Here is a 26,171-nt window from a genome sequence, read left to right on the forward strand (position 1 = left end):
CTGGCTTTAGAGAAGGGAACCTAACTCACTGTCGTGCTCATTGCTGAATATAGCTCTCAGCTTGTCTGGCCGGGGACCCTAACTAGGGAACACAAGAAGCTCCATAGCCCATGAAACAGCCCTATGTACAGTGATGTGTGAACAGAGCACACAGCCTGTGGCCTCTCCAGGGTGCAGAGTAAAACCAGTGGCCTTGCTCGACCAGGGAATTCAGTGACAGGCCTAATTTGGGTCCCCAAACAATGAGGCCTGGGTCCCATCATGCTGTCCTGCCATTAAGAGCCCCGTCTACAACTGAACACAGTACCCAGTCCCAGCAATCTAGTACATCTGACCTGACCGGAGAATCCAGGTTACTGTAGGGCCCATCCTACACCCTCACTTGGATAGGGAACCAAGCCAGCAATCCCATTCAACTGCTCTCCACCAGTAGCACACCCTTCCCAATCTCTGTCCTCTGAGTTCAAACAGTTGCCTTGCCCCAAAACAGACTATAATAAAAGGCCCCGCCTGCCAAAGGACAGTACCCACAGACATTCCCAGACACCCAAACAGAACTGATTAGTGAAGAATGGTCTCTGCCAAAGAAAACCTATAAATTCTGGAAGAAATGCCCAATCATTCAAATGTGCAGATACCAACATAAGGAATCAAGAATCATGAAAAATCAGGTAAATATGATACCACCAAAGGAAACTAACAAAGCTCCAATAATGGACCCTAAAGAAATAGAAATATATGAAGTATCAGGCAAAGAATTCAGAATAATCCTCTTAATGAATTTTAATGAGCTGTAAGAACACACAATTAAAATTAGGAAAATAATGACGAGCAAAACAAGAAGTTCCACAAGAAAATACCAAGCATAAAAAAAAACAAAACAAACAAAACCCGAGAAATCCTAGAGTGGAAAAATACAGTAACTGAGTTGAAGAATTCAACAGTTTCAAAAGCAGACTCAAGGGGCACTTGGGTGGCTCAGGGAGGTAAAGCCTCTGCCTTCGGCTCAGGTCATGATCCCAGGGTCCTGGAATCGAGTCCCACATTGGGTTCTCTGCTCGGCAGGGAGGCTGCTTCCCCCCAACTCTCTGCCTGCCTCTCTACCTACTTGTGATCTCTGTCTGTCAAAAAATAAATAAAATATTAAAATAAATAAATAAATAAAATCTTTTTAAAAAAACAGATTCGACCATACAAAATAATCAGGGACTTGGAGGATAAGTATTAGAAATTAACCAGTCAGAGATGCCTGGTTGGCTCAGTCAGTTAAGCATCTCCCTCAGCTGAGGTCATGATCCCAGGGTCCTAGGATTGAGTCCTGCATCAGGATTTTTTTTTTTTAAGATTTTATTTATTTATTTGATAGAGAGTGAGTACAAGTAGGCAGAGCAGCAGGCAGAGGGAGAGAGAGGGAGAAGCAGCTCCCCACTGAGCAGGGAGCCCGATGTGGGGCTCGATCCCAGGACCCTGGGATCATGACCTGAGCCGAAGGCAGAGGCTTTCACCCACGGAGCCACCCAGGCGCCCCCTGCATCGGGATCTTGCTCAGTGGGAAGCCTGCTTCTCCCTCTGCCTACAGCTCTCCTTGCTTGTGCTCTCTCACTCTCTCTCTCTGCCATATAAATAAAATCTTGAAAAAAAAAAAAAAGCAATCAGAATAACAAAAAGAAAAAAAAAAGAATGAAAACAATGATGAAGAAAGCCTACATGAATTATGGGACATAACGTAAAGAAACAATATTCACATTATGCGAATTCCAGAAGAAAAGAAAGAGAATGAGATAGAAAGTATGTTTAAAACGATGACTCAAAATGCCCTGAGTCTAGTAAAAGAAAGGGACATCCAGATCCATAAGGTCCACAGCACCCCAAATATGTTGAATTTAAAGAGGGATACACTGAGACACATTACAATTAACATCATAAGTCAGGGCACCTGGATGGCTCAGTCAGTCAAGCAGCTGCCTTCAGTTCAGGTCAGGATCCCACAGTGCTGGGATCAAGCCCTGCATCCAGCTCCTTGCTCAGCGGGGAGCCTGCTTCTCCCTCTCCCTCTGTCTCCCTCTGCTTCCTTCTCCCTCTGCTTGCTGCTCCCCCTGCTTGTGCACACACACTCTCTCTCACTCCCTCTCTCTCTGTCAAATAACTAAATAAAGAAACCTAAAAAGCAAAACAAACAAACAAAAAATAACCATCAAAAGTCAAAGAATTTTAAGAGCAACAAGAATGGGCTTTCTTTCAAGGGTAACTCTGTAAGAATACTGGCAGATTTCTCAACAGAAATATTTTAGGCCAGAGAGAATGGGAAGGCATACTCAAAATAGTCAAAGAAAATAACTAAGCCAAGAATTCTATAGCCAGCGAAACTGTCTCTCTGAACTGAAGGAAGGGTAGACTTTCCCAAACAAAAGTAGAGGGAGTTCATTATTACCAGATCTACCTTATAAGAAATGCTAAATACTTGAGTACAAGTGAAAGAATGCTACTTAGCATCATAAAAACACAGAAAGGTAGTATAAACCTCATTGGTAACAATCAGTTTAATTCTGCAATACAGTAGCAGTGGCATGTAATTCACCTACAACTCTAGTTGGCAAGTTAAAAAAACAACATAGTAGGGGCACCTGATTGGCTCAGTGGGTTAAAGCCTCTGCCTTCGGCTCAGGTCATGATCTCAGGGTCCTGGGATTGAGCCCCACATCGGGCTCTCTGCTTGGTTGGGGAGCCTGCTTCCCCCTCTCTCTCTGCCTGCCTCTCTGCCTACTTGTGATCTCTCTCTCTATCAAATAAATAAATAAAATCTTAAAAAAAATAGTAAAAATAACCATAACTAAAATAATCTGGTTATTAGTTATACAATATAAAAAACATGTAATTTATAACAGCAATAACCTAAAAGTAAAGGGGAACAGCAGTAAAAATATAAAGTTTATAAGCTCTATTGACATTAACGTGTTATCAGTTTAAAAGTGGGGTGTTCTAAGTGCAAGATATTTATGTAACCTTATGGTAACCACATGGAAAATTCTGTAGTAATTACAAAAAACATGATAAAGAAGTCAAAGTGTACTGATACAAAAAGACATCAAAATATACACGCACAAAGAGAGCAGGATAAGAAATAAGGAACAATGATTCTATAAAACAACCAGAATTTATTTGTTAATTAATTAACAAAGTGGCAACAGTAAGTCCTACTAATAATTACTCTAAACATAAACCAACTAAATTCTCCAATTAAAAGATGCAATATGGCAAAATGGTTAAAAAAAAATAAGATCCAACCATATGCTGCCAATAAGAGACTCACTTTGGCCTCGAAGACTCACATAGACTGGGAATGAAAAGATGGAAAAAGACAATCCAGGCAAATGATAAACAAAAAAAGGAGGGTTATCTACACTGAGCAAAATAGATTTTAAACAATAATAGTATAGAGAGAATAAGAAAGCCATGATATAATGAGGAAAAGGACAATACATTAATAAGATAAAGCAACTATAAATATTTGTGTGCTCAACTTTGGAGGTCCTAAACATATAAAGCAAAAACTAACAGCAAAAGTAAAAATAAAGAGTAATATAGTAATAGTTCTGGATGTCAATACCCCATTGTCAATAACAGACAGATAATCCAAACAGAAAATCATTAAGAAATCAATACATGGATTTGAGCACTATGGTCAAAATAGACCTAACAGGTTCCTAGAGAACACTCTATCCAACAGCAGCAGAATACACATTCTTCTGAAGTATACATGGAACACTTTCTACTATAGGCCACATGTCAGGGCTCAGCAAATTCAAGAAGACTAAAACCATACTAGGTATCTTCTCTGTCTATAATGGCCTAAAACCAGAAATCACTAACAGGAAAAAACTGAAAAAAAAATCACAAAGAAATTAAACAACATTCTCCTGAATAACCAACAACAACCATTTGGTCAGAAAACAAATTAAAGGAGAAATAAAATTTGTACAAACAGACATGGAAATACAACATACCAGAACTTGTAGGGTGTTTCAGAAGCACTTCTAAAAGGGAAGTTAGAGCAATAAATGCCTACATTAAGATGCAAGAAAAATCTGGGGCACCTGGATAGCACAGTTGGTTAGGCATCCAACTCTTGGGTTTTTGCTCAGGTTGTGATCTCAGGGTTGTTGAGTTTGAACCCTGTGTCGGGCTCCACGCTCAACATGGAGTCTGCTTGGGATTCTCTCTCTCTCCCTCTCCCTCTGCCCTTCCCCAACCCCTCTCTCTAATAAATAAAATCTTTTTTTTTAGGCAAGAAAAATCCCAAATTAACAACGTAAGTGCATATCTTAACTAAAAGAAGAACAAACTGAGTCCAAAGTTACCAGAAGAAAGGAAACAATAAAGACTAGAGTGGAAATAAATAAAACAGAAAAGAAGGGGTGGAGGGGAATTAAACAAACTAAGAGTTCATTCCCTGAAAAGATAAATAAAGTTGGCAAACTCTTAGACTAACCGAGTTAAAAAGAGAAAGGGTCTAAATCAACAAAATTATAAATGAAAAAGGAAACATTACAACTGTTAATACAGAAATTCAAATACTTTTAAACTGTATATCTAATAAGGGGTTAATATCCAAAATATATAAAGAACTCATGCAACACAGCAGCAAAAACCAAATCATGATGTTGTATACCTGAAACTGATATAACACAGTATGGCAGCTATACTCAAAAAAAAAAAAAAAAGAAAAAGAAAAATTAATGGTCAAAGGACCTGAATGAACATTTCTTCAAAAAAGAAATATGAAAGGCCAATAGACACATGAAAAGATTCTCAATATAGTCATTAAGTAAATGCAAATTAAAACCACAATGAGATCTCATCTCAGACCTGTCAGAATGGCCATCATAAAATAAGAAATAAAAATAAATTTAAAAAATAGAGAGATGACAGAAGCGGGTGTAGATGGAGAAAGAAAACCCTGTGGGTGCAGCTGTAAACTGGTTCAGCTGCTATGGAAAACGGTGTGAGGATGCTCAGAAAATCAAACCCAGAACTACAGTATTATAACAACTCCACTTCTGCAGATATATAAGGAAATGAAAACAGTAACTGGAAAAGATACCTGCACTGCCCATAACCAGGACAGCATTGTTTACAACAGCCAAGACATGGACATAAGTGTCCACTGGTGGAGGAATGGATAATGTGATATTATTCAGCCATGAAAACCAAGCAAATCTTAACCATTTGCAACAACACAGGAGGATCTGGAGGGTAGTATGCTTAGTGAAATAAGTCAGAGAGAAAAAGACAAATACTATATGATATGCAGAATGTTAAAAAAAAATAAAAAACAACTCACAGAAATTGACAGAAAAAGAACAGACTTGTGGTTAGGGGAGAGAAAACTGGAAGAAAGTGGTCAGGTGGCAGAAAGGTACAAACTTCCATTATAAGAGAAGTAACTGCTTGGGACATCATGGACAACATGATGACTACAGCTCACACTGCTGTATGATACACAGGAAAGCTGCTGAGAGCAAATCCTATGCATTCCCCTCAAAAGGAGAAAATGGTTTCCTTTTCTTCTTTGTTTTTATTCTGTCTATATGAAAAGATGGATGTTAGCTGAACCTATTCTGGCAATCATTTCACAACACATGCAAATCAAACCATCATGTCATGTACCTTAAACTTACACGGTGACGTATGCCAATTATTTCTCAATAAAACTGTGAAAGAAACTCCTTTATGGACTTAGCAAAACCCAGCCCTTCACACTTCAGCTTTCCCCAGTCTGATCTCTTGCCACTCCAGTCTTTAGTCAAGCCTATACCAATACTTTCAGTTCCCAAAGGGCTTCATATTCTCTCACTGGAGTACCTTGCTTTACCTGTCACTGTATTTATTGCTGTGTATTTTAATTATCAGCTTACCTCTTTGAATCCTCCACTAAGTATAGGCTCTTTGGAAGTCAGGATTGTGTCTTCTAGTTTCATAGACTTAGCCACTAGTATATATAGTGCCAGATAAATTGGATGGATGGATGGATGAGTGAAGGAAGGAATGATTAATGACTAAATCAATGACCCGCAAGGAAGCCTTCACAAAAAGCGACAGTAGTTTCTCAAGTTTTCTTAGGCAACATGGAGTCAGAGCTAAGACTGCCAGATCACCCAAGAGGCATACCTCACCTGAGATCCTGATGAACCATCCCCAATCCAGGGAGTACTCTAATCTCTCAATCCCTTCTCATATCCTTGAAAAATCACTCTCACGGAGAACCACTATTACCCATGGGACTGTGTCACATTCTCCAGGAAACTGGCAGGGTGGGGGTAGAACCACTGACTTAAGTTACACTAATGCTGTTGTGTTCCTATTCTTAGATAAGGTGGTATACTGACCTCCACTGAAGGAACTGCCTTCCAAACCGACAAGTGGAGTTGACCAGTCAGCACACACTCTTTGTAGACAGTACTAAAGACATCTGACAGCTACTGATCCTTGGCATCCATTTTTATAATCTCCCTGCAAATCACTGTCCTTCAGTTAATGTATCTGTTTGTCAGAGTCAAGTTACAACCCAATTAACTGGATGATAGCTTTCCTTAGTTATTCACATTCCAATGCTGAGAATAAATTCTGTTTTCCTTGACTGGACTTGAGTGTTTTCCAAATTTGCTAAGCAATACATCTATCTACCCTGTGACTAAATATTTTTGCAGAAGACCATGTTCATTTCCTTAAGACTGATTTTCACTGTTTCAGCAACTTGATGATTTTTCTTGATCTTATCCACAAATTTCAAGAGTCCTCTGTATAATCACTATATGTATGCATCAAGAATAAATTCAAGAAACATCCTCTTACATAAAAAATTTAAATAGTTATTAATAATTTTGTGCATTAAAAATAACACATGATTAGCAATATAATGTACAGGTCTACAGAATTAATGTGACTTTCCTTTCGTGTTTTAGTGGCTACACACAATGAATCTCACCACCAGTCATGATTTCCGTTTTTAGAGCTCTACAAAATAATATAAACAGTAATAATCACTTGGATAGATTTCTTTGGTTAATAAAATACCTTCCCGTATATTACTAATCCTTCAAACATTCCTATAAAGCAGTTCCTATGACCGTGTAAAAAAATAAAAGCACTGTGACATAATGACTCATTCAAGAACACATACCTAAGATTGAGAACTAAGTAAGAGCTAAAGATATGACTCAAACTCAGTCTTCTAAATGCTCTGGAATTTTTGGTAAGAGTTGCACAACTTTGTGCATATGTTAAAAGCCAGTGGACTGTACATTAAAGTGATACATTTTATGGTACATGAATTACACCTCGACCTAAAAGAAAAAAAAGAATAGGCAGGTCTGTATGTTCTGAGATGGTATGTATCCTCCAAAACACATTAAATGAAAAAGAAGGCATAAAATCTCTGAAAGCATACATAGGTAACCAACAACATTATTTCCTTAAGAAAGAGGAACTGGTGTGGCTGGGGGACAAGGTTGTCCTGGAAGGGAAACCTACTTTTCAACTCAAATTCAACTTCTAAATTTTATGCAGAGTGCAAGTGTCACCACTTTTAATTTTAATTGAAAAGAAAAAAAGGAATAATCTGATGCATTATCTTTAGACTTAAGGTTTATATTAAAAGATTACCTTCATTTTCTTCTGTAATAAACTTAATATACATCAAAATCCACCCCTGAACCTGAGTCTTCCAACCACAAGAAATACACAGTTCTCTACACTATACTTCAATTTAGTTGCATCAGAGACAAAGTGTCTAGCTTTGCTGGAAAAAAAGTCAAAATTTCATCTAGTAAATCAAAGACCATAAAGCATCTGCATTACTTCATATAGAGTCAATGCTCTATTCTGACAGCCACATTTCCTAATCTCTTAATTCTCCTTCTATAGGGGTATAGTTGGGGGGGAGGGGTTGCTCTTTGTTGTTGTTGTTGTTGTTGTTTAAGATTTTATTTATTTATTTGACAGAGAGAGATCACAAATAGGCAGAGAAAGAGGCAGAAGCGGGGCTCAAACCCAGGACCCTAAGATCCATGACCTGAGCCGAAGGCAGACACTTAACCATCTGAGCCACCCAGGCACCCCAGGGGTATAGCTGTTTATTTACTCTTTAACTTACTCTCTTTTCCATAATAACTTATTTCTTTTAAGTTCTATGTTGATGGTAATTTTTGCCTAGATTCCTAGAGAATATTTCTCATCTTAACAATTCTCAGGACATGGTCAGATCTTCTGATTGCTTTTCCACCTAATTCTGACACTTGCTTTTTGAATTAGCAAAAATCTTGCAATGTTAACTTGTAGACTCATGATTTCTAGTTGATTCACTTATTGAATATTCTGCCTCATATTTTGCCAATCTGATGGCTTTATAACTGACTAAGAAATTTTATTTTACTGACTACATGCTATTGAGCAACAAATGATACTTCAAACCATTTGGGTATCTTTAGTTCTCTGGTAGTGGATTTTTACTCTTCCTTGCTTTGTGAAACAAACTTAAATAAATTAGAAGCTCTATAATTCAAACACAATGTCTGAAATCTAAATACAAAAATCAAAGCTTATTTTCATATCTGAATTCTAGAGTAACCTGGATCTCAAATCTAATGATTACCAAAGAAACAACCAATGTGTCCTAACTTAAATTCTCAAGAAAGCAGACTGAACATGCAGATCGTTCAAGACTATTTTAGGCAGAGTTTAAATATTCATTAAAGGGCTCTGGGAAGTGGTGTCCTGAGGATGACAGACTGTCACACAGATTTCCAGACTGAACTCTGCTTTAATCTCTTACTGTGGTATATCATGCTGATAGGTTTCTCATAGTAAACCAACCGACTTTAGTCATGATGTATTATCTCTTTGGTATACTATCAGATTTGATTTGATAACATTTTATGTATAAGTGTGTCCTCTCTGAAGATCTAAAACTTTCAAAATTTCATGGGGGGCTATGTTATAAGCAGAACTACTATGAAATTTTTTCAGAATTATATTATAGGATCTCCAAAAGAGAAAAAGGTGCGTGAATAATGTTGAATGGTACATAAGAATATTAAAATGTAAATATATTTACCATTTAATTTTTATCAATATTAAACATTTTTAGAAGCTGATTTACTTATTATTTCTTAGATAAGTAAATTAATAAAAGATCACTAAAACAGTCTCAAACAGTTTAGAGAAACTGAAAGGTAGACAAAGAATCAAGATTAGCCTTCATTAAAACAACACGACCCACACAACTATATAAAGATATATACCTCTACCCTTAAGTTTTTTGTTGTAATGAAAATAATGCAAAATATTAAAACTGAAAGAATAAAAGTACATACCTGTCTTCTATACTCTAAAAGAGAGTCATAGAGCTTCCACCCATTTTCAGGGAATACTTCTTTATACTCAAAAGCAAAAAGAGGCTACAAAACAGCAAACAGAATTAATAGCTACAAAAAGACATTTCAGAGGGTCATGAATCAGAAATGAATCCTTATCATACCCAAAGTTTTCATTCACTCGTCTGCAAGGATATTTTGTATGGTGTCCTTTTTTTTTCCATATTGTTGTTTTGGCTCTTGCTTTATAATTTTGAAAATGTATTATTTTGTTTTGTTTTCATATTTTTCAAACACATAGGAAAGCACAGAGGCCCACCACCAAGATGTATCAAATGCTAACATATCACCATATTTCCTTCAGATATAAGCTATTTAAGTTACAGAAGACATCTTCTGATAAAATTAAGTAGTTTGACATCACAGATGTCAGCAGTTAAGCAGCTGAAGTTAATGCTACATTTCTAAAAGATACTGAATAAACATATTGTTTTTTGGTATGTGATCAGTGTACCAAAAAAGAAAATCTAATTTATCATCTTTGTAGACAGAAGGACAGAAACAAATATGGTGAAAAACATTCAAACAAGAATCAAAAAGCAAATTCTGATTACAAATGTTACTCCCTACTAGCTGTACCCTTGAGTTACTTACCTGCCCCTGGTTTCAACTCTAAAATAGGGATAAATAATATTTACCACCACGGGATATTATAAAATATTAATTAGATTATATAACATTAATGAGGGGGCACCACTGCTAGCAGGTAGCAGGAACTCCGCGAAGATTTGCTCACTCTTTCCTCTAAAATTGCTAGACTTAACTCTCAGCTCCTAATTAAAAAGATTTCAAATAAATAAATAAAATCTTTTTAAAAAATAATAAAAAGGAGATTTCAAATCCTAATGAAGACTACAGACAGCTTTTCATCGTGGGAACACCCTCTATAGAAAGATCATATAATTATAGAACGTCAGCAAGCAGGAATGGACCTCAGAAATCTGCTAGCTCAGCCTCCTCATTTCATACCTAAAAGAAACTGCTCCAAGAGGTTAGATTAAACTTAAATTATGCATCTGGTTTAATGACAAAGTAGGATCACAAATGTAGATTCTAGGTAGCCTAGACAAGTTTCTTTACACTACACCAAGAATTACAATACACATTTTTCAAAGACAAAAAACATCTTACCAGGTTATTAGAGACAGGAAAAGCATATTTCATTAGATTCTCAAAGATGGATCTTCTTGTTCGCCCCTCAGGTTTATGAGCAAACCGTAAATTCCGAATATCCTAGAAAAGATTTATGATCCAAGTCATCGATCCCCGTTCACCTTTTATTTAATGAACACATAAGGATAACTCAGAACTACCTTGTAGAATATTAAGATCTGTGAATGTGGGATACGAAAATAAGACAACTCCTAGAGGAAGGGAAATCACAATGTCTAATTGGAAAGAAAAAAAGGCACTCTAATACAAGGCAAAATTCAGAGGACAGAAATTTTATTTCTGCTTATTTACTCACAACAGGCCAGTAAAGGAGATAACACCTGATAAGAGATACTGTATCTGAAGCTCACTATCATGACTGGTAGATACACAGCTCGGTGTGTATCCTTTCCCTGTGAAAGCCCATTTTTTGTCATGGATTTCCCTATTAAAAACCTAATTAGCTCTTGTTATATTTCATAAGTGCCCTTGTTCCCATCATGCCTGGTGATAACTTTCCTATTTACGATCCCTTCTCAGGGCTCATTTTCACTGGATCTTCTACGTTTTCTGCTACTGGACTGATAGAATCAAACTGTACATAAATCTCTTCCTCTTCTCCAGGTCCAAGCTCTTCAAACACCTCCTGGCAGATAAACTCCCAAATGTTTGGTTGATGTCATCCTGCCTCTACAGTCAGATCTAAAGTCCCAGGCTCCCTTTTGTTATTCGTCCTCAAGCAATTTTCTATGCTCAGTCTCAATATAGATATTCATGTTCTGGTTTACTGACATCTTAACTGCACTAAGAAAAACTTGGGGATTAAAAATAATTTCAAGAGGGGAGCCTGGGTGGCTCAGTGAGTTAAAGCCTCTGCCGTCGGCTCAGGTCATGATCCCAGAGTCCTGGGATTGAGCCCTACATCGGGGTCTCCGCTCAGCAGGGAATCTGCCTCCCCCTCTCTCTCTGCCTGCCTCTCTGCCTACTTATGATCTCTGTCTGTCAAATAAATAAATAAAAATCTTCTAAAAAAATAATTTCAAGACTACCCATTTTATCTAAGTGTTTTAATCTAAGCAGAATTCAAAATAGCTTTATTATATTTATTCTATAAAACTGAATACAGGAACACTGCACTCTAATGCATCTGCAGTACACAAACAAGTAGGACATTTTATCACAAATCTGATCCAAAACGAGGACGCTAGCTTTACCTTACTTTAAAACAAACATGTGCGGAAACCTAAGCTGATACCTTGTTTCTTCCTCAGTAAATATATTTACAACTAGTAGAGATGTTCATAATCACTCTTGTTAATTGGAGGGTTATCTAAAAGTGCCACAGATGGGGCCCTACAAATGTTTGCGTTTGTTGATAATGATCTTGCTCCATGGAAAAACTGTATTTAAAATGATCAAGATTTCATGTCCTCTCATATTCTACGCTCCATTTACTATTAGATTACAATAAAGTGATTAGGAGACAATGTGCTTGACACATTTTTCACAGCTATTATACTCTTAGAGCCCTTCTGACTATGAAGGAAAATGTATAAAAATAATTAGTAGTCATTACCTTTATTACTAGATTTACAGAACTAAAGATTAGCATAAGAAAGTAACTTGAGGGGCTAAGTGGCTTAGGCCTCTGCCTTCAGCTCAGGTCATGATCTCAGGGTCCTGGGATCGAGCCCCACATCAGGCTCTCTGCTCAGCAGGGAGCCTGCTCCCCCCTCTCTGTCTGCCTCTCTGCCTACTTGTAATCTCCCTACCAAATAAATAAATAAAATCTTAAAAAAAAAAAAAAAAAGAAAGAAAAAAAGTAACTTGAAATTTATGCATGTGCTGTTGCTTTTACGTTTGGCACTGGCAGAAAAGCAGGGAAAAAAAAAAACAAAAGGATTTCTAGAACTGAAATGTGCACAGGTATTAATCAGGCCATAAGGAGAGCAGCTACCAACTGAAATGGCACCAGAGATGAAATGTCTATGACTGAACAGAATGATGAAAGTGTAAAAATCTTAAGTTTCATTCAAGTGTCAATGCATTTAATACAAGTTAGACATCTCCAAATCAAAACCACAATGGGGTAACTCCTCATACCTGTCAGAATGGCTAAAATCAAAAACTCAAGAAACAAGTGTTGGTGAGGATGTGGAGAAAAAGAAACCCTCCTGCACTCTTCGTGGGAATACAAAATGGTACAACCACTGTGGAAAACAGTATGGAGGTTCCTCAAAAAATTAATAATTAATAATAGAACTACCCTACAATCCAGTAATCATATTACTGGATATTTACCCAAAAAATACAAAAAACACTAATTTGAGTAGATACATGCATTCCTGTGTTTACTGCAGCATTATTTGCAATAGCCAAACTATGGAAGCAGTGTCCATCAGCAGATGAATGGAAAAGAAGATGAGGTGTGTATATATACACACATATATAAATATATACACATGAAATAATCAATGTCAAAGTATCTTGTACTGGGTCCAAAAGAATTCAAGCCTAATTCATGATAGATCACCTTTTATTACTCTTAAATGTTGCTGTTGTCTTCTAGAATGATGTTACAGCATGAAATGTACTTTACAGTTTGGAAACCAGTTTCTGCACATAGGCTCTATTTAATAGAAAGCTTTTCAAAGGGGTGCCTGGGTGGCTCAGTGGGTTAAAGCCTCTGCCTTCAGCTCAGGTCATGATCCCAGTGTCCTGGGATTGAGCCCCGCATTGGGCTCTCTGCTAGGCAGGGAGCCTGCTTCCTCCTCTCTCTCTGCCTGCCTCTCTGCCTACTTGTGATCTCTGTCTGTCAAATAAATAAATAAAATTTAAAAAGAAAGCTTTTCAAACCAAATAAAATTGTGTAAGTATAACATTTACCTTACACACAGTTTCTAGTCCATAAGAATTTTCACCTCGACTAGAAGCACCACCAATTTTTTCTACTCTACTTATCACACCAAGAGAGGCATCTAAAACAAATGGGGGATCCTAAGGGAAGGAAAGAAAAAAAAAGAAAACAATTAAAACTAAGCAATCGATACTGTACAATTATTTTAATTAGAAATGCCTTAATTAAAAATGATAAAAAATGAACAAAACTGCAAAGAACATACAGATGTACATATAAAAATCTAATCCAACAAGTCTTACCCGTTCCATGCTTTTAAAATATAACCTGTAATTCGTGACAGTCAGAGTTCCTCGGACAGCACCAGTGAATGGACATATATAAGTTACATCTTTGGCTGCAAAAGCAAAGAGTCCACAATTTACTATACAACATGCACTATTAAAAACTGCACTCTCATCTTTTCAGAAGTGAAATTTACTAAAATTCTGACTGCTGTTCTAACCTATATTCCAAAATGACAGAATCAGTGTTCCAACAGAACCCAGAAGCCAAATCCAGGCTTCTAACCATGCAGAAATCTGGGAGGGACTGAAGAGGTAGAGATGACCCCTACCCTCTGACAGGAGACAAGGCTAGCCTCTATCCCTGCTGGATAAAATACGTGCGGAAGCTAGAGTAGTGGATGGAAGGGTAGTAGTGATTCAGTTAATAACTGCAGATGTCTCAAGCCACAGTCACCAGTCAGCACAGTTTCCAGGTCACCTCATCAATCTGCTGGTTGTCTTCTGGTCAGTTTAATGTATCAACATTTCTCTAAAAATATATCAGAAATATAGAAGAGAAACTCCTGACCTGATTATACTTATGGGGAAAGTATTGTAGGAGAAATGCAATGTATATGAAACATTATCTCTTTGAAAGATAATAGTAAAATAAGAGGATATTATATTCCTGACCAAGCAACTGATGTCGAATTTTGGAAAGAAACAATTACAAGAATTGTTTTATTAAATGATAAATAATGGATCTACACAGTATAATGCTTTTTAAAACATTCATTAATTAAGCAGGATAACTCAGCTACCACTAGCTCAAAATAGTATTTAATATGGTAGAGTTCATAATGCCCACTACAAACTTTTTTACATCTTAAAATATTCATAAATCCCTGGTATGTCATTATAGCAGCAAATGAGCAAGTAAAGGAATATCTTCATCACTCCAGAAAGTAAGGCACAACTAGAAGCAACAAATTGCAAAGAACTTTCCAAAGGACTTCTGGGAAAATGCAGGGACATAAGATACATTTAATAAGGTATTACAACTTCCTGACTTTGCTTTTTACTCACTACTCTGAAGGACTGAACATTTTGTATGGAATCTGAAATGAGACTGATCTTACAAAAACATTTCTAACCTTCAAAGTAGTTCCCTCAGGAATGTTCAAGTATGAGCTACATTTTTTAAATTGTTGTCTCCAATGCATGTTTCATTTAGAGGGGCACTTTTAAAATTAAATAAACTCATCATATGGAAAGATATACAAACTTGCCTTGCATATACTTTCTTGCTCTTATAAATTTTTACCTCAAGTAGAAAGGCTTTATTCAATGTTACTAAAACATTTCTGGATTCTTTCCAGAGCCAGTTTTCTTACTTACACAAGAAAATCAACCTCATTGTTCTATAAGCTGCCTCAAGGTATGTATGTCCCTCTTAGCCCCATGTTTTTGTTACATCTTACCTTTTATTCTAAAATTATGAGATAATATTCATGAAAGTACTACACATACAAAAGAGTTTATATCTATGTTACTATTGTCACTGATCATTTGTTCTATCCACTTTATCCTCCTTCTCAGTTTGGTAGTAGCTAAATCACACTGAGGAAAGAATTTGTGCTTAGCAGGATTTGCACCAAATAGATGAGAGATTATGACCGGAACCACACCAGAGCAAATGACAGTAGGAACACCCAGCACTGATGCCCCTGCACTGCAGAGTTTATAAAGTATTTTTCACCTGAGTACTTCCTTTAACCTTCATAACAAACCTATATAAGACTTATACTTACACCTATAAATTTTAAATGAGAATACCAGGGCTGAGAGAAGTATAACGAAAGCCTAATATTTCAGAACCAGGAACTGCTAAGATTAAGACTTGAAAGCAGATCCTCTGACTACAAATTCCAAATCTCTTTCCATCATGTCATGCAAAGCTAAGCCACTAACATAGCACCATCTGACTCCTGTGTTAAAGGTTAAAATACTGTAGTCTGGGGCTATCTCTATTTCTGATATACCCAGACCACAATACCCTGAGACTGTTACTTGCTTAAAGCATGCCATTGATGTTCCTAACACTACTCTAACTTAAAAAACTATACTGAAGATTTACATTAGGCCAACTAAAAATCAAATGACTCTTCTAGAGGAATTAACATATTCAAGGTTATTCTAGCCTTACACTTTACATTCAATGTCATTTTTGCATATAATCAAGTCTAGACAGATAATTTTCAACCAGAATATTTAATATATTAGGTAGTCCTCTAAATTTTAGAATACTGATACTGCCTGGTGGTACCAAAAGAGCTTAGATTTACTAACCCTCTCAAATTTTCACTGAGTTCAAAGGGGAAGAAGCCATATTTTCGGTGAGGTAGACTAAAATGACCTTGAAAATACCTGTCTGTAAGGATATAAAATATATACAAACAAATGTAATAGATGAGAGCATGCAATCTGTACAGAAAGAGACATAAAAATATATACTAAGTAATACAATGAAGGGGAAGTCCGTTCTGCTGTGGGATGAGGAAAGTTCAAGGAACGGAGAGGCGTGTGAGTTGTGCCCTCATGGCAGGTGTCCACTAGATGGGCAGAGATGGTGAGATGGCGCCCAGTGCACAGGAAGCACTGAATCCAAAATACAGAAGGGGAGAAGTAAAGGACCTACCTGGACAAAGGTAAGTACACAGTCTGGCTCTCTCTAGCTCACACCGTTAATCACACTCTCTTCACTCCTCAATTTCCCTCCCTGGTTCCTCTTCCACCCCATGTTGTAAATTGACAATAAAATGAAAGGTGCTGTTTCTCTGGCTAAGAAGCCATTTGTTCTCCTAACACATTACTTCATTCCTCAAAAGCTATGGTATTTTTTAGATCACCATACAGATTTAATGAAGTAAAAGCATAAGAACAACATCAAAAAAAAGTCCATACAATCAGTTACTGCTTAGTTCTTTAGGCTGCAGAAGAAAAGCACCTACATGCAAACAGCTTGCGCTGCAATGGAGATGAAATACCTTCATCCAAAAACTGACACGAGTTTATTCAGAACAGATAAAATAAAGGAAACAGAAAGAAAGAATGTGTTTTAAGAAAAATCACTTGTACAAAGCGACAGACAATCCAATGTTTTATCTAGGCAAACCAATTTCTTACTGCAGTCATTCAAAATAATGAAATACTCTTGAAAATTCAGCAAGAGTTAAAAAAAAAAAAAAGGCCCCTACTTTCAATGAATGTAGAACAAACAGAAAAGCAGCAGAATATAACTCAATCTGCATGTTACCCTACAGTCCAACTACAAAACCAGCAGGTGTAATGGGTCTAGGCCTAGGGGCCACACCAGATATTGGGAAGGGTGGCAGTAATGAGTGCTGCCAGACAGGAGGTGTCTTGGACAATGAACCTGTTCTCTCTACACTGAGAGTACTGAATAGTCTGTGCACTCAGAAAAGAGAAGTAAATTCAACAAAAAATACCATTACAGACCCATGTCTTTAATATTTTCTCCTGGAAGCAAGGGTGGTTCTTCCATTTCTGCTAATTTGTTAGATTCCCTCAGGACCTGGATTGGAAAGGGGAGGAGGGAACAAGAAAAGAAACATGTTTTATTCAAAGGCTACTTTTTCACTCCAATTTCAATTGAGCATACTTGCTCTTATTTAAAGTTACAACATTATATCACACATACTACTTTAAATTAAGTTATAGAGATTGTGATGTTGGCATGTATAACATGTGAAGCTGCAGTTTTTCTACCCAGCATTGACTGAGTGCCTACTTCGTGTAAGGTGCTGTACAAAACACTTGACATTTTTCTCAGTGAATTCCCCAACAGCCCCATAAAGGGTAGATATCTGTTATTATCCTCATTTCCTAAATGAAGAAAAACAAGTCAGATGTGACAATTAACTTGTTCAAGATCACACAGTAACAAGTCAGAATCTAGATATGAATTATAGTTTAGTGGACTGCAAAGCTCATGTTTCTTCCATTAAGCCATGCCCAGGGGCCTTAGTGCATTGAAACCCAGATAAAATCAGGCTCTTACGTAGATTTAATGTTTAGAGAATTTGGAAATGATGGTAATAAAGTATCTTGTTGAAGAGAGATCTTAAATAGATTAAAATCACGATCAACACTATACTGGACTCCAAGAATGGATAGATACAGAAACATGTATCTGTATAATAGATTCACAACCCAAACAACCACACACACACACACACACACACACACACACGCACACACATGCACACAAAGGCGTTATCATAAACTAAATATAAATATGTCATCCTAGCTACCACGAGCCTCCCCACCTCTTCCTCTTTTACTACCAAACAATAATCTTCATTGTCTCCAGATTTTTTAGTTCCCATTAATTCTTCAACGTTCTGCAATCTGGCTTTGCTTCCTAACCCAATCCTTCCAGGGAACCTACTTTCTTCCCAATCACCTACTCATTACTAAAGATAATGAACATTTCTCAGTCTTTATTTTTATCTCTTAACTACATTTGACACTATCTACACTTGCCTGCTTCTTGAAAGCATACTGTCCTGTCAAACTCTTCCTTCTCTGACCATTCTTTTTCAATGACTTTTATTCCCTTTCCTCAACCTTCCTCATTCCCCAGACCTTTGTCTGTACCTCACTTTACTCACTTGCTGATATCTCATACCCTATCTGTGACTTCACCTAACTTCAATCTATACTGTCAGCCAAGATTTTTCTTGGACTCTAAGTTCCATTCATCCCACTGCTAATATTCCTCCCCAAACAGATGTCCCCCAGACTCTGTGAACTCAACAGATCTCAAATCGACCTGTGTTCCATACTTAGCAAAGGACACCAGCATCAATTTGGTTGTCTAAGCCAGTTCTGGCGGAGGAAGGAGCAGTGGTCTCTGTGCACCCTCAGGCCTTCTGCTTCAACCCTGACTCATTTCATTAGACTGAGAACCAATACCACTAGAAAAAAGATGCTCACTTTTTAAAGTAGCTTTTGACTCTTATTTCCTTCAATCCAAAAAGCAGATTTAGAGACTTCAAAAGAAGGTAAAAAGGAAGGAAAACAGCACTGCTGTTTTAAAGGTCACCTTCTACAGGCCCCTCAAACTCGGTTAGAGGTCTCTTCTGCATGCGCTCCTATCTAGCACTTACCACACCACTCTGCTTAACTGCTTTCTTGCTACCAAACTCTGAAAGAAGAGGTATCATATCTTAGACACTTCTGAATACTGAACAGAAATATAACACAACCCATATATGTAACTTTTAATTTTCTAGTAGTCACTTTAAAAAAGTAAAAAGGAACAGGAAAAATTGATTCTAATATATTTTAATCTAATAAATAAATAAAAATATTGTCTTCTCAATATGTAGTAAGTATTTTTAAGTATTTATGAGGTATTTTATATTCTTTTATTCATACTAAGCCTTTGAAACCCAGACTGTATTTTCTACTTATAGCATATCTCAATCTAGAGCAGCCACATTTCAAATGATCAACAGCCATATTTCTAGCGGTGCCCATATTGGGCAGTACTAATCTAAGGAATCTAATTCTTCTTGATAATTAAGTCATTCCTCACTTTAAGTTAGGTGTTTAGGGAGGTTAGACAAAATAGTTAGATACTATTGCCAGAGCCCAGTGTTCACCTAAGGCCAATAAACTAAGAACTATAAAGAACAAATTAATTCTGTTTAATAAACTTGCAATCTAAACAAATAATATCATTCTTTTGAAAGCTTAATTATTTGTTTCATAAAGTAACCTTAATGCAATACCTAAAGAACTAAAACATACACAAACATATAATTTTTTATCTTCTGCATTCTAAATTTAGGAAGTCAGAGAAAGAGAGCAGGAGGAAGGAAGGAAGGAGAGAGGGAGGAAGAATGAGCTTGTGACAATGCAGAAAAACAGGATATAAACTTGCAATATGCAAATATATACACTTTTCCTGGGTTCAAATCCTGACCATGCCACATGCTAAGTCCTCTTGGGTAGAGTGCTCAACTTCTGTATGCCTCTATAAAATGGTAATAATCATACTACTCCACAAAAGTGTTAAATGAGTTAATATATTTACACCAGTGTTGTCACATAATACATAGTTAGTAAGTCTTTTCTCTTGAGCACAATAAAAATTTAGACTAAAACTGATGACCAGAATCTGGTAAGAACTTCTACTAATTATGAAAATAACAGAATTAGATTGAAAGATACAAAAACAACTAAAACAGTACACAAAGAACAAAAATCAAACATGCTGCCCATGTGAAAAATCATTTTAAATGTTTTATCCTGGGGGCACCTGGGAGGCTCAGTCAGTCAGGGGTCTGCCTTCAGCTCAGGTCATGATCCTGGGGTCCAGGAACTGAGTCCCAAGTCGGAATCCCTGCTCAGGGGGAGTCTGCTCCTCCCTCTGCCCCTCCCCGTGCTCATGTGCGCGCTCTCTCTCTCTGTCTCTCTCAAATAAATAAATAAAATCTTTAAAAAATAAATAAAATAAAATGCTTTACCCTTTGCCTATCACCAGACTTGGAAATACAGAGATTATGTCCCTTACAAAGCCACAGGAGTTCCCGCACTGCACAGGTATACATTCTTGTGACTGCTACAGTGTTGTTTCCCAGGACTTTTTTCTGTCTCTCTGTATTTCTACACTCTGAAGAAAACTGCAAAGCCCAGAAAATGTGTGTTGTATGCAGGAACAGAGAGGAAGGCAGTGCCAGCACAAACACAGGATAGAACAGGAGGCATTATCTTCATAAGTAAAGCTTTTTCTTTTTTTTTTTTTTAAGATTTTATTTATTTAATTGTCAGAGAGAGAGAGAGAGCACAGGCTGGCAGAGTGGCAGGCAGAGGCAGAGGGAGAAGCAGGTTCCCTGCAGAGCAAGGAGCCCGATGTGGGACTTGATCCCAGGATGCTGGGATCATAACCTGAGCCGAAGGCAGCCGCTTAACCTACTGAGCCACCCATGCATCCCCATAAGTAAAGCTTTATAAAGTGAGAAAAGAGACATGCAAGTCGTGCATGTTGAGAGCCATAGGCTCTCTTATATTTGCTCTGACCAGAATGTCACAGAGCAAGGCAAGGAAGAGAAGCCAGTCAAGATCCAGTATCTGCCCAGAAAAGCTGCCCCCGGTGGCGGAGTTTTAACAATAGGCACACACCAGAGGATATACAACTCACTTCAGAGCTGAAGATATAAAAGGAACTCAAAAGAGTGAACAGAGCAGGGCCAAGGGCAATACAGATCCTTTGTTGGCAAACACTGATTATGAACAAATCTATCCTTAGACAGAAGAGGGGAAAAAAAACCACAGGGTCTACAAAAAAAGATTATTTGACAGGGAAAAGGAGGCATCTGCCTGAGGCTCAACAAAAAAAGCAATCTTCTGAAAAGAATTATCTATCGGCATTAGCAGAAACATAAGCTATTTGGAAATCAACCATAATCCCTAAGAAATAAAACAGAAAGTCATAAGGAGAGACACTGATACTAAGAAAAATGGGTAAGATAAAGAATGATTACAAACATTTTAAATGTAGTAACAAAATTTGTGTTGGAAATAATAAAGAACTGAACTGATTAATCAGAAAACAGCATTTATTTTGAGGGCAAACATGAAAACTGTTCTAAGAATTTGTAGGAAAAAGGCAAATCAAAACATGAAGGAAGATGATAAAGAGCCAATGAAAAAATTCTATTTCCCAAAAGAAAAAAATCAAAACAGAATACAAGCAAAAATCCAAGATACAAGTGAAGAACACGCTTTTGAAATGAATAAAGATTTTCTAAGTTCGCTGATGAAAATAGTTTGCTATGATCCACATAAAAATCAATGAACAGAGATGCCTGGGTGGCTCAGTCTGTTAAGCATCTGACTCTTGATTTCAGCTCAGGTTCTGGTCTCAGGATTTTGAGATCGAGAGTCCCACATCAGGGCTAACCATGGAACCTGCTTAAGATTCTTTACCTCTTCCTCTGCCCCCAGCCCCCTAAAAAAAAAAAAAAAAAAAAAAATCAATGAACAGAGGTATATGTAAGTGAATTGTAGCAAATGTTTTTGAACTGTAAGAATTAAAAGACAACCCATGAGGCTACAGGCCAAAAGAGAGAAGGGTCTGGGGGGAAGCTGTGTACAAAGCAAGATCAGGCCAGCTTCAACTGATCCCTACAACTATACTCCAAAAACAGTAACAAAATGTAACCAGATCTTTGAAAGAAAATGCACTGACACGTTTGATGGCAACAGGAAGTTATTCTCAGATATACTAAGTCACCAAAAATATAACCCACATGTCCTGCTTTTAAAAAAGAAAAAAAAGGGGTGGGGCGCCTGGGTGGCTCAGTGGGTTAAAGCCTATGCCTTCGGCTCAGGTCATGATCTCAGGGTCCTGGCAGCAAGCCCCATATTGGGCTCTCTGCTCTGCAGGCAGCCTGCTTTCTCCTCTCTCTCTACCTGCCTCTTTGCCTACTTGTGATCTCTGTCTGTCAAATAAATGAATAAAATCTTAAATAAATTAGAAAGAAGAAAAAAAATTACCTGAGGCAATAATTAAGCTGAAAAGGGGAATTAAAATTTATATATAAGAAAATTGTGTCTTCTTCAATTTCTTTCATGAGTTTTCTGTAGTTCCTTGAGTACAGATCCTTTACCTCTTTGGTTAGGCTTATTCCCAAGTGTCTTGTGATTCTTGGTTCTATAGTAAATGGAATCGATTCTCTAATTTCCCTTCCTGTATTTTCATTGTTAGTGTGTTTTTTTGTTTTGGTTTTTGTTTTTTTAAAGATTTTATTTATTTGACAGACGGAGATCACAAGTAGGCAGAGAGGCAGGCAGAAAGAGAGGGGGGAAGCAGGCTCACTGCTGAGCAGAGAGCCTGATGCGGGGCTCAATCCCAGGACCCTGAGATCATGACCTGAGCCGAAGGCAGAGGCTTAACCCTCTGAGCCACCCAGGCACCCCAAAAGCAACTGATTTCTGTACATTGATTTTGTATCCTGCCACATTACTGAATTGCTGTATGAGTTCTAGTAGTTGGGGGTGGAGTCTTTTGGGTTTTCCGTATAAAGTATCAGACACAAAAAAATGGAAGACCATTCCATGTTCATGGATCAGAAGAATAAACGTTGTTAAAATGTCTATACTGCCTAGAGCAATCTATACTTTCAATGCCATCCTGATCAAAATTCCACCAGTATTTTTCAAAGATCTTTTGAGAGTTTTTTCAAAGAGCTTTTCAAAGAGTTTTTCAAAGAACAAACAATTCTAAAATTTGTATGGAACCAGAAGAGACCCTGAATTGCTAAGGAAATGTTGAAAAAGAAAAACAAAACTGGGGGCATCACGTTTCCTGATTTCAAGCTTTACTACAAAGCTGTGATCACCAAGACAGCATGGTACTGGCACACAAACAGACACATAGACCAGTGGAAAAGAGTAGAGAGCCCAGATATGGACCCTCAACTCTATGGTCAAATAATCTTCAACAAAGCAGGAAAAATATACTGTGGGAAAAAGACCGTATCTTCAATAAATAGTGCTGGGAAAATTGGACAGCTATGTATAGAAGAATGAAACTTGACCATTCTCTTACACCATACACAAAGAAAAACCTGAAATGGATAAAAGACCTCAACGTGAGGCAGGATCTATCAAAATCATAAAGGAGAACGTAGGCAGTAACCTCTTCGACATCAGCCACAGCAAATTCTTTCAAGTTATGTCTCCAAAGGCAAAGGAAACAAAAGTGAAAATGAACTTTTAGGACTTCATCAAGATCAAAAGCTTCTGCACAGCCAAGGAAACAGTCAACAAAACAAAGAGGCAACCCACGGAATGTGAGAAGATATTCACAAATAACAGTACAGACAAAGGGCTCATATCCAAGATCTATAAAGAACTCCTCAAACTCAACACACAAAAAACAGATAATCACATCAAATAATGGGACAGAAAACATGAATAGACACTTCTCCAAAGAAGACATGCAACTGGCTAACAGACACATGAAAAAATGTTCATCATCATTAGCCATCAGGGAGATTCAAATCAAAACCACATTGAGGGGGCACCTGGGTGGCTCTGTGGGTTAAGCCTCTGCCTTTGGCTCGGGTCATGGTCTCAGGATCCTGGGATGGGGCCCCACGTCGGGCTCTCTGCTTAGTGGGGAGCCTGTCTCTCTCTCCGCCTGTATCTCTCTCTGCCTGCCTCTCTGCCTACTTGTGATCTTTCTCTGTCAAATAAATAAATAAAATATTTTTTAAAACACATTGAGATACCACCTTACACAGTTAGAATGGCCAAAATTAACAAGACAGGAAACAAGTATTGGAGAGGATGTGGAGAAAGGGAACCCTCTTACACTGCTGGTGGGAATGCAAGTTGGTGCAGCCACTATGGAAAACAGTGTGGAGATTCCTTTAGAAATTAAAAATAGAGCTACCCTATGACTCTGCCATTGCACTACTGGGTATTTACCCCAAAGATACAGATGTACTGAAAAGAAGGGCCATCTGTACCCCAATGTTCATAGCAGCAATGGCCACAGTCGCCAAACCATGGAAAGAATATCCTTCAATGTCCTTCCATGTCCTTCAACGGACGAATGGATAAAGAAGATATGGTCCATATATACAATGGAGTATTATGCCTCCATGAGAAAGGATGAATACCCAACTTTTGTATCAACATGGACGGGACTGGAGGAGATTATGCTGAGTGAAATAAGTCAAGCACAGAGAGTCAATTATCATATGGTTTCACTTACTTGTGGAGCATAAGGAATAACACGGAGGACATGGGGAGATGGAGAAGAGAAGTGAGCTGGGGGAAATCAGAGGGGGAGAAAAACCATGAGAGACTGTGGACTCTGAGAAATAAACTGAGGGTTTTGCGGGGGCGGGGGGGAGGAGGGGGCGGCGGCAGGGGCGTTGGGTGAACCTGGTGGTGGGTATTAAGGAAAGCAGGTATTACACAGAGCACTGGTTGAAGTGCATAAACAATGAATTTTGGAACACACACACACTAAAAAAATTTTTAATTTAATTTAGTTTAAAAAAAAAAAAGAAATTTGTGATGTATAGCAAAGACTTAAGTTTTACATCTTAACTACCCTCCTGCCCTTCCCCGCCAAAAATCCACTTACTGCCACCCTATTAAACTCTCTGAATCTTAGTTTCATCATTTATATTATCAAGAAAGATTTTATCCTACAGGTTTGCAAATATGAAATGAGATAGTTGCATCACAAAGGGCTTTGTAAGATGCTAGTAAAATGGAAAAAATACTTATTATTCTTAGCAGCATCAAGTTAAGTTTTTACTGTCTCTTTCCATCACGGCCCTAATCACATGATGCTTTGTCCCTCTGATCCAAAAGAGATAGGTATTAATATTTGAGACTGCATGTCATAAATCTCTCTTACCCCTGAAAATTTAGCTACAAAACAGCAAGCATCTTACTATTTCTAATATTACAAGGAAAACAGCAAGAAGAGTGATATCAGTATCGTGGCATCATACCCTAAGATGGCCCTCATTTTTGTTGTCCCTTCACATGTAAAATTTGGCACCTCTCCACGAACCCAAGTGCCTCCACAGGAGCTCTGGAATCAAGGGACCCAGGAGGAGCCTCACCCACTTTCGCGGCAGGTAACAGGCAGGAAGAACCTGGTACGGGCTATGGAAACAGTAGGAAGCTATGAACAGTCTCCAAACCTTCTTGGCTACAGCACCTGGAAAACGCTAACTTGGGCCGATCCCCATGGATGAGAAAGCCTTCACAGAAGTCCAGGTTTCTAGAGGAGAAGTTCCAGCATGCCACTGGCAGGAAGAAAAAAAATCTGGACACAGGAGAGTGGGTAAGAGGAGCTTGGCCATCACCACCTCTCCCCACAAGGAACCCACAAGGTTCCACAGCTCAGAGAAAAAGCAGGTTAGGGATCCTTCCCATGGGGAAAAGGGAGAAGAGTGAGTCAGTGCTCAGCTAAAGAAACCCAAGTATTAAAACAAGAGCTCCGTGACAGGGAAAAGGAGGAGTTCAGGAAAGAGACAGGTAAGAATTTCAGAGATGAAAGGGATGCAGTTCTCCACTCTGTACTCCAATAGGAAGCCCACCCATGAGTCACTGGGAAAACCTCATCTAAAGGATGCCCTCCTCTGAGCCACAGAAACCCTCAACATCCCAAGCACCAAATCCACACCCTTCTCACTCTGCAGTCTACAAAGGAACCTCCATCATTGGGCTATCAGCAGATTTTTCAGCAGTAACCTGGCCAGGAGAGAAGGAAATGAGATATTCAAAGCACAGAAAGGAAAAAAAAAAAACTGTTAGCCATGAATATTTTATCCAGCAAAGGTATCCTTCAGAAGGACAGGACTGAAGGACAGGACTAAAGAAGCAATAAAGACTTTCCCA

General features: G+C 37.9%; 1 protein-coding gene across 2 annotated transcripts in view; it reads right to left on the reverse strand.

Annotated features, from left to right (window-relative positions):
• Positions 1-26,171, reverse strand: part of MTMR2 (myotubularin related protein 2) — a 123,552-nt gene that overhangs the window by 36,376 nt on the left and 61,005 nt on the right. For both annotated transcript variants that reach the window (XM_059413188.1, XM_059413194.1), the window contains 5 exons: positions 17,226-17,301; positions 13,743-13,837; positions 13,470-13,580; positions 10,563-10,664; positions 9,372-9,455 (listed from right to left, as the gene is read on the reverse strand). In XM_059413188.1, the coding sequence (XP_059269171.1) occupies positions 9,372-9,455; positions 10,563-10,664; positions 13,470-13,580; positions 13,743-13,837; positions 17,226-17,301 (468 nt within the window). The remainder of the gene's footprint in view (positions 1-9,371; positions 9,456-10,562; positions 10,665-13,469; positions 13,581-13,742; positions 13,838-17,225; positions 17,302-26,171) is intronic.

The sequence above is a fragment of the Mustela nigripes genome, chromosome 1, assembly GCF_022355385.1.
Source record: "Mustela nigripes isolate SB6536 chromosome 1, MUSNIG.SB6536, whole genome shotgun sequence".
Taxonomy (NCBI): Eukaryota; Metazoa; Chordata; class Mammalia; order Carnivora; family Mustelidae; genus Mustela; species Mustela nigripes.